General features: G+C 37.6%; 1 protein-coding gene across 1 annotated transcript in view; it reads left to right on the plus strand.

Moving 5' to 3' along the window:
* The window catches only part of Heatr5b (HEAT repeat containing 5B), a 91718-nt gene that overhangs the window by 20936 nt on the left and 60712 nt on the right, over positions 1 to 10070 (plus strand). The window contains exons 13-19 of the mRNA XM_031357810.1: positions 150 to 249; positions 1064 to 1173; positions 2097 to 2260; positions 3329 to 3504; positions 5732 to 5837; positions 7478 to 7668; positions 9830 to 9989. Coding sequence (XP_031213670.1) covers positions 150 to 249; positions 1064 to 1173; positions 2097 to 2260; positions 3329 to 3504; positions 5732 to 5837; positions 7478 to 7668; positions 9830 to 9989 — 1007 coding nt within the window. The remainder of the gene's footprint in view (positions 1 to 149; positions 250 to 1063; positions 1174 to 2096; positions 2261 to 3328; positions 3505 to 5731; positions 5838 to 7477; positions 7669 to 9829; positions 9990 to 10070) is intronic.

The following is a 10070-nucleotide window of genomic DNA, read 5'->3' on the forward strand; positions in this document are numbered from 1 at the left end:
TTTTTTGTAGTTGTTTCTGGCTCTTAGTTTGACATGGTTTCACAATCTTCTATTTTATAGTAATTGAGAACTATAGATGTCTTTACTACTATACAATGTTTAAAGTGTATTCAGGCTCACAAACATTTCTCTAAAAATATTTTCTCTAGCCATGAGGAGTTTTGTTGCACATTGTCCTGAGCTGCTAACTGAGGATGCGATTAGGAAATTAATGACTCCTATCGAATGTGCCATGACCATGATGTCACAGTAAGTAAAGAGTTTGGGTGAAGCTAACATCTTATTTGGGCGTGTTTGTGATGAGTGCATATGTGTATGAGTGTTCACATGTATGTATGTGTGGAGATCAGAAGTGCATGTGGGATGTCTTCCTCAGTCACCCTTTACTTTATATATTGAGGCAGGGCCTCTCACTTGAACCCAGAGCTCACCACTGCTGTTAGTCTTGCTAGCCAGCTTGCTCTGAGGATCTTGCCTTTGAATTGAAACTATTTGTATTTCAGATGGGCCAGCATACCAACCCAGCATGTATGTGTATATTAAATGCGGTGGTGGTACACTCCTTTAATTCCAGCACTTGAGAGGCAGAGACAGGCAGATTTCTGAATTCGAGGCCAGCCTGGTCTACAGAGTGAGTTCCAGGACAGCCAGGACAGAGAAACCCTGTCTTGAAAAACCAAAAAAACCAAAAACCAAAAAAAACAAAAACCAAAAAACCAAACAAACAAAAAACCCGATTCAGACTCTGATCTTCACAAACACCTTATTTTATATATTAAATAAAATGTAGTTTGTATTTTTGTACTTCTCAATTCATAGAAAGCATCTAAATTTGTAAAATGAATCTAAAAGTTGTCTCAGTGGCATGGTTTAAAACACATTGAATTCTGAAGTGTTTCTGCTAGCTTTCTTATTATTGATCATAAAACAAACTGAAAACAGATTAACCTGTCTGTACTTTGGAGGTTTATCAAGCAGTGTTCCTAAATGACCTTGTTAATTGTTAATGCATAGTGCTTGTTCTAATGACTAACAGATCCCAACTTGGCTTTCAATATTGTAGCATTCCATCTGTCATTAAGGCCCATGGAGCCCATCTGAAAGCTAGTGCTGCAATGGTCCGCTTAAGACTTTATGATATCTTGGCTTTGTTACCTCCAAAAACTTATGAAGGTAAATAAAATGTACAATATCTGATGTTCTTCAGTGTGCCTCTTGGGTTCTTAGAAGTATTAGAGTTGCGACCAAGACTCCTCTTCAAACTTGCCTTGTGAGAGATGGTTACCATCTGACTTCTCTTCCTGAAAAGGCATTCATATTTGTTGATGTCTGCACTGTATTTTGGTACCCATCCCAAGCTCTTTACATATATTATGATGTTGCTGTGACTCTAGCCCGGCTTAAGGGGTAAAACACCTGTTCTATAGATCAAGCATTTAATATTGTTAAAATAAAGGTTCTGTTCACTATTTGCATTTTTCTATTTAGTTTGTGCTCAAACTGCATTACATCATTAATAAAAGGGAAAATACTGTTATTGTATATTAAAGCCAGTACATGCCAGGCCTAATGGCGCAGGCCTGTGATCTTAGCTACTTGCTGGGTCGAGACACTTGGGTCATGAGTTTCAGGCCTGTTTGGTTGCAGAGTGAGTTTAAGGCTGGCTTGTGTGGTATAATGTACTTAAACTAAGAAGTGAAGAGCTAGGAGATCTGTCCTTGTGAGAGAGCATTTGCCTAACATCTGTGAACCCTGGGTGCCTCACACTGTTTGGGGGGAAAATCAGTATTAAAATAGTTAATATAATTTTAGGATCAGCATAGTACAGCATGTGCCTGTAGTCTCAGTTGCTTGTGACTGAAGCAGGGGATCACTTGAGCTTGAGGCTTGAAGGCTTGGTGGGCAGTGTAGTGAGACCCTGTGTTAGTGGGAATGAGAGGGAGTGGGGAAGGGAAAGTGAGAGGAGAAAGGAAAAGGAAAAAAACAGTATGGATGTTTTACAAAGATATGTGAACTAAGTTACTCCTGTTGAACACATTGCTGTTCTTTGTGGATGTGAAAATTATTTTACTCTGCTCTGCCGTTGTGTATTTTAGGGTCTTTCAATGCACTTCTTAGAGAGCTGGTGGCAGAGTTCACTCTGACTGACAACTCGGCCAACACAACTACCTCCCTCCTTCGCTCCCTCTGCCACTATGACGACAGCGTTCTTCTGGGCTCCTGGCTTCAAGAAACTGATCATAAATCAATTGAAGACCAGGTGGGAAAATGTACCAGGAAATGAAAGCAGCAGCACAGTCTCAAGCAGTGGCCCAGTGATACATTGTCATTCCAAGAGAAGACAGCCTGTGCCAGAGACTCTTTCTTCACTTTCACAGACACCTGCAGGCAGCTTAGAGGTGGACAACTCTGAAAAGGCTAATAGTAGTAGTAGAATTTGGCAAAATGTATCATTCAGTATCATTGTATTTAGATATTTGGCTGTGGCAGTGACAGAACTCAGGTTTAACTGGCTTTTTTGTTGCTAGTGGTTTGTTTTGTTTTGTTTTGTTTTTTAGGTTAGTAACAAGTTAGGAAGAAAGGAGTGTTAATAGATTGGCAAGTTAGAACCAAATAAATTATTTTTATTAAATAAACAGAAAAGCAGATTTGACCAGACATGGTAGCACATGCCTTTAATACAAGTGCTCCAGAGGCACAGGCAGAGAAACAGAAGTAGAGAGAGAAAGGCAGAGGCAGAGAAGCAGAGGCAGATAGGTCTCTTGTGAGTCCATGGCCAACCTGGTTTACATAGAGAGTCTGAGCCAGGACTCTCTACCAGGAAGAACCTACCTTAAAACCAATACCAAAAAAAAAAAAAAAAAAAATTAAATGCCGCTTTAAGTCATTTTTGTAAGTTCTATTACAATGGATACAATTTTGCTCTCACATTAAGGTGGGCAGTATAAAAATGCTTAAGATAAACATGACTTTTCTTATGACTCAATAAGATGATTCTGATAATGACATTTTTTTTTTAATGGCAAAACTGTATTTTCATCTGCTTAAAAGCTATCAGGTTTAATCACATTTTACTTTTCCATTGCTTTATTCCTTTTTTTTTTTTTCCAAGACAGGGTTTCTCTGTATAACCCTGGCTGTCCTGGAACTCTCTCTGTAGACCAGGCTGGCCTCAAACTCAGAAATCTGCCTGCCTCTGCCTCCCAAGTGATGGGATTAAAGGCGTGCACCACCACTGCCCGGCCATTGCTTTATTCTTGACATCTAGTACTTAGTGAGTGAATTTACTAAAGTAAATTGTGAATGATGCTTATTTTTTCTTTCACAGCTCCAGCCGAACAGTGCATCTGGAAGTGGGGCTCTGGAACATGACCCTTCTTCCATTTACTTACGGATACCTGCTGGTGAAGCCGTGCCGGGTCCTCTCCCTCTTGGAGTCTCAGTGATTGATGCATCTGTGGCTCTTTTTGGTGTTGTGTTTCCACATGTTTCTTATAAACACAGGTTAGTGAAAAGTTTTGGTCAAATATAAGTTATATTTAGGGATAGATTTTTCCATTGCAGCTAATTCCACAATAACAAAGGTTATTATCTAAGCAATGCTCTCATAAATGTAATGGCATAATTTATATGTACACGATAAAATAAATTGGCTGTAAATTCCATGTAACTTGAAGTCTTTTAAGATTTGACTTTGTGCACTAACATCTAGTACCCACTGTTTGTGGGCCATATCTTACCCAACCAAGTTTTCATTTTAATGGTTTAGCAGTTTCTAAATTAAACTGTACCTCTAATTAGAGTTGTCTCCTTCATAAGTCTGTCCCTGAACAAGTACATGTGTGGGAAGTCTACTCTTTTTGATTGGTCTGTGAGATGACGCAAGTCTGGACCACAGAAACCAGCAGAGCTGGGTTTTCTTGTAGTGGAAGGATTGTGCTCTACTGTATTTTATATCTACAGCCACCATTCCTAACTCTAGCAGCACTTTTTATATTTGTGATTTCCCAAAATCGAAAAAATGAATTAATGTCACCCTTTCAAATTACCTAACTTTTATAAAATATGCCTTAAAATAATGTTTATATGCAAAAGATAATATATCTTTAAATGTGTAGGTTACTTGATGAATTGCTTTTAGTTATTTGTTTTTATATTTAAGCTTTATATCATTAAATACAATTGATTGCCACATGTTAAACAACATTAAAGCTGAAAAAACTATATGTATTATATATACTCAGTATCCTTGCTTTAAATAAGCACATTCAAATCCTAGACTTTGTGGTTTTTTAATTGGTCAAACCCACCTTCCTTGAAATGTCTCAAAGTTTCTGGTACAGTAGGATATGGGACATAGTTTCTTCTATGTAAGAACATTTTGAAATGTTTTAGAGCTTATTTATTTTCCTTTATGTATATGTATGTTTCCCTGCATGTGTGTATGTACAATACACCTGGTCCCAGACTATATCAGGAGGTTACTGCATACCCTAGAACTAGAGCTTTAGATGGCTGTGAGCCACTGTGTGGGTGCTGGCAACTGGCCATCTCTCAGCTCCTGTGTAGGATTTTAAAGATTAAAGCAAGCAAACAAACAAACCAGAACCTAGGCTACACAGGTTAGCCTATGTTATGTGGAGGGACCCCATATCAAAATAAAGAAGAAAAGAAAAAAATTCTGCCCGGCCTGAGGAGTTGGCCCTGCGGGTAAAGAGACTTGCTGCCATTCCTGACAACCTGTATCCCACAGCAGCAGGAGAGAACTGACTCCCACAGATCAGCATCTGACTTGCACATGAATACCAGACACACTAAATAACTATGTAATATATAATAAAAGTTTTTAAAGACTATGCCCCTCTTTTCTTTCCAATTAAAAATTATCCACAGAAGTAGATAATGATTATTATTCTGTTCTATTAAAAGTACTTTGAGGAGAAAAGGTGAAGTGACATATGTCTCTGACACTCCTGCAACTCAGGTTCTAGGGAGGCTGAAGCAGCAGGAGAAAGAGTTCAAGGAGAAGCCAAGCAGCATGTCAAGCCTTGTTTCCAAAAGGGGGGGGTGGTGGAACTAACTCATGGGCCTAACATTAGTCGTTGTAGAATATCTGAAACATTTAACATATAGAGTCCGTCTGCTTGGCTGAAGGCTTTGAGACTGTGCTCCCTGATCAAGTGACCGCACTGTTGTGCTCCTGTCGTAAGGTTCATATGATGGAAGTATATCACAGAGCCACACTGCTCACTTCATGTCTAGAAAGCAAAGGGAGAGAAAGAAGGAAGAGGCCAGGGTCCCACTGCTCCCCAAGGCCATGTACCCAGTGCCCTAATGAACTTCCACCAGCCCTGCCACTGCTTAACAGCACTACCCTGGGGATCCAGTCTTTTCCACATTGGTGGACATTCACAGTGCCAACTATGTCATATACTATAAGCCAGGGATCTTGTTGGACATATGATGTAAATGCTTTAAGACCTCTGGAATTATGAACTCTTGTTTTGCTAATTGAAATTTAATATTTAGTGTACTTTTTTGTTCTGTTTAGTCAAATACATGAGTATATATTAGTATAGGAGATAAAGGTTGGCTTTGAATCAGTTGTGGGAATGAAATGGATACAGCCCAGGGGCATAATTGATAAATAACTGGTTTATATTCTTATCTCTGTTTTAAAATCATATTTAAATAAAAACCACTAATGTGATTTTATCCCATTACTATATAGGTTACAAATGCTAGATCACTTTGCTGAATGTGTTAAGCAAGCCAAAGGAGTCCGCCAGCAGGCTGTGCAGCTTAATATATTTACTGCTGTTCTTAGCGCACTGAAGGTATGAACCCTTATGACACGGTAAATATTCTGAACATGGCAATGGGTTTTAAAAAGCCAAGCTTATCAAGGTTATTATAGCACTTAACATTTAGTCATGCTCTTGATAAAGGTGATTTTATGTTAGATTAATGAAATTGCTAGAAACTTTATATTGGGTTTATTATAATCAAATTGATATTTTATATTTTAGTAATTCAAAAGTTCTGATTTCAATTTGAACTTCAAGTTTTACAAGTGCCAATATTTTCTTTTGGGATTTTCCAAGATGTCTATTTAATAAGATCTGATTTTCTAATGAAGATTTTTGTGATTTAAACTGAGCATAGGATGCATTTCATAAATGAAAGACTAAAGAAGGTAGGGAGTGTTTTCTGGGTTCGTGGTTTACTGGCTTTATGAGCAATGCAGCTCTCTTAACCTTTTTGAACTTCAGTTTCTGTACTATGAAGCATAACAAGTGTCTGCCTGGCTCAGCACAATTCCTAAATCATATATAAAACTTTTCATGAGTTACTTAAAAACTTTTGTCTATTATGTAGTGCTAGGATTATTATAAAATGGTGCTCTAATAATAAAATTCAGTACATCAGAAAATGCAGATGATTAAAAGTATTCTTTCAGTCAGGCTTTACAAGCCTGGGGTTGGGGAGGGAAATGGGTTACAGAGATAGCCCTAGGCTACTTTGTAGCCATTGATGTACCCCTATTTAGAAAGTGACACTAATGGCTGAGTGTTTTAAAGAAGCAGTGTGGTGCTGTGGTGGCCTCTAGTGGTTGGGGAGATAATGTGGTTAGCATTGTGTATGGATCACATGCACTCTCTACATAGAAATGCCTAATGCCTCTGCTATAGTTAACTTTCTGCTGGCCCCATGACTTAGTTTTTCATCTCAGGTAAGATAATTAAATCCCCAAAGTGAATAAATAAATAAGTTTAAAAAATCAAATTCTAAAGCAGCAGATACTGACCCCTGCCACCATCTGTCTTGGCGTGTATGTTGATTGTACACTTGATACACGATTGTGAGGTTCATTGTTTTGCTTATTTATTTTTTTGGCACTGATGATTGAATCCAGAGCATTATATGTTCTAGGCACATATCACTGAGCTATCTCCAGCCCAGTTGCCCAGGCTGGTCTTGAGCTTACTGTATAGATGGGCAGATCTTTAACTTGCAGTCCTCCTGCCTTATCCTCCCAAGTAGCTAGGACCACAACTTGAAGCCATATAGTGATTTTTACTGAATTCTTATATAAATGGATCAGTTTCATACACATTACATTGTTGGCATTTAGTCAGCTGAAAAAATGCTCAGTTTAATCATATAGTGTCCTTTATGACCAAAAGAATATTGAATATTAGACCTTGGATAGAAATTCTCCCATAGATTGTGTTCCTGGGCCCAGTGGGACTATTGATTATTAATCGCTATGTTCTGAAGTCACATATAGGAAGTAATTACAGTCCATTGAATAATAGGTACCAGCCCCAAGTCTCACATATGTATTTGAGAAAAATAATGTATGAAGAAAACTGTATTTCCTAAAATTGGAGCATATCTTTTTCTTTATTCAACCTGAATTATGAATTGATATCATTATTCTTTTTTATTTATTTATTTATTTAAATCAATATAGGGCTTGGCTGAAAACAAGAGTACCTTAGGACCTGAGGAAGTTCGTAAATCTGCTCTGACACTGGTTATGGGAGCCCTTGACAACCCAAACCCCATCCTACGGTGTGCAGCAGGGGAAGCCCTTGGAAGAATGGCTCAGGTGGTGGGAGAAGCATCTTTTATTGCCCGAATGGCCCAATATAGCTTTGACAAGTAAGTGTGCCTCTTAGCAAGTTTCTCTACTAGTCTAAGATGCCTCTTCAGCAGTCATTGTTGCCTAGACTATGTACTTTCCACATGGTTTACAGCATGTGGCAATTTTTTGGTTCCTGTTGCTTTTCATAATCTCACATTTTAACTCAATAATTTATTGACCTCTAGATTCTGGGAGAGATGTAATATGTTAAGAGCTTTTAATGAGGACATGGTGGCTCATTCAAGAAGCAATATTCAGGACTTTTTGCAGGCACCTGCAGCTGCACCCTCCTCTCCGCCTCCTCTTAATCCATTTCTCTCTTTTATTCACTCACTTCTTGGAGTAATACCTCACTTTAGAGGAGAAAAGGATAAAGTTACACTTTAAGGCTTTTAAGGATTATTGTGCATGTCAGTTATGAAGAGTGAACTCAGAGAGTCAAACAAGCATGACTAAGGCTAGAAATGTGGCTTTTAATATTGTTAGTCAAAGTTAAAAAAAAATCAAAAGGCCAAGAAATAACATGAGTCATATAAATTATCATTCTTTTTTTTTTTTTTTTTTTTTTTTTTTTTTTTTGGTTTTTTCCAGGCAGGGTTTCTCTGTGTAGCCTTGGCTGTCCTGGAACTCTCTCTGTAGACCAGGCTGGCCTCGAACTCAGAAATCCGCCTACCTTTGTAAATTACCATTCTTAACTCATATATTTTGAACAATAAACATATTAATCCACATCATAATCATCATCAACAAGAGAGAAAGAATTGAAAGTAAGGACAATAAAATAAAAGCATTTTCTGAATGCTTACATTTTGAGAATACCTTTTCTACAACCAGTGGTAGACCTCTTGGTTATAAGATGATGACTCTGTGTCATGCAGAATCCCTGAAAAAGCTACTCAGGGAGAGAAGGATTTACTTTGGTCACAATTTGAGGATGATGGTCCCTCCTCCAGGAAGGATATGGTGACAGGACTGTGAGGTGACTGGTTCCAGTCTGTCCATAATTAGTAAGAAGAGAGGGCTTGCTCTCAACATGATTGCTTTACTCACTGAACAGTTGAAATATTTCTTCACCAAATTCTCAATACTAAGTATTTATTTTACATCAGATTTTAATACTTACTTTGAAAAACAGTGTAAAATATCTCAGTAACTTGTTATTTGCATTATGATATTTTAATGCTTTGCTAGTTCCTTGTCAAAATGTTTTAAAAATTAATTTCTGTATTTTCACTTCTGTATTAGCACAAGAGTATTAATTAAATGCTATATGTGTGTTATATTGAACATTTCTGCTCAATGTTGTGTTTATGTGATGGTTATATACTGTGTCCGATGACCATTGTATAGTTGACACTTTAAATAGATGAGTTTTAAAGCCAGGTATGATGACTCATACCTGTAATAGCAGCAGCATTTGGAAGACTAAGGCAGGGTTGCCACGAGTTTGAGGTTAGCCTAATTTTAAAATTTATTTAAAAATATATCTTGGAGGCTGGAGAAATTGCTTAGAGATTAGCCTAAAATTTATTTAAAAATATATCTTAGAGGCTGGAGAAATTGCTTAGCAATTAAAAGCACTTCTGTTTTTTGAGAAGACCCAAGTTCAGTTCTCAGAACCTACATCAAAGCAGCTTACAACTGCGTGTAACTCCACCTTTGGGAATCCAGTGTTCTCCACTGCTTTCTGTGGATATCCACCCTTAATTCACATACATGTCAATAAAAATAAATCTTTTATATACACATATAAGATATATTTAGAAATTTTCCTCTTATGTAGAGACTTTGATTGTGTTTATAAGCAGCTGGGGCATAGCTCAGTGACAGAATGCTTGCTTACTGTACACAAGACCCTGGATCTTAAAAAACAAAACACAATATAGGAAAATTCTTAAGTAAAGTACAAAATATTTTGTGTATTCTCAGAATGCAGGTTTTTTTCTTTGTGGTACTGGGAATTGAATGCAGGACTTTGTACACACTAAGCACATTCTCTGCCTCTGAGCCACACCCTCAGTTCCACAAATATTGTTTAAATTTCTTGTTTAAAAGTCATTTATAAAGCGCCTTATTTCATGAGTTTCCAGAGTATTTTCCTGTTGTGCACGTGTGGTTGGCTACACTGTTACTAGAGGGCAGTGGAGAGAACAACTCCTGTGCTGTCATCTTTTTCAGGTTGAAGTCCGCTAGAGATGTTGTGTCCAGGACTGGTCATTCACTGGCCCTCGGTTGTTTACATCGTTATGTTGGTGGCATAGGATCAGGACAACACCTAAAGACCAGTGTCAGCATTTTACTGGCTCTAGCTCAAGATGGGACATCCCCTGAAGTTCAGGTACATAGTATGGAAGTATTTTTCTACAATTGCTTTTGGGTTTTTTTTCTGTTTTTTTTTTTTTTTTTTTTTTTTTTTTTT

Source organism: Mastomys coucha, unplaced genomic scaffold, assembly GCF_008632895.1.
Source record: "Mastomys coucha isolate ucsf_1 unplaced genomic scaffold, UCSF_Mcou_1 pScaffold6, whole genome shotgun sequence".
In the NCBI taxonomy this organism is placed as follows: Eukaryota; Metazoa; Chordata; class Mammalia; order Rodentia; family Muridae; genus Mastomys; species Mastomys coucha.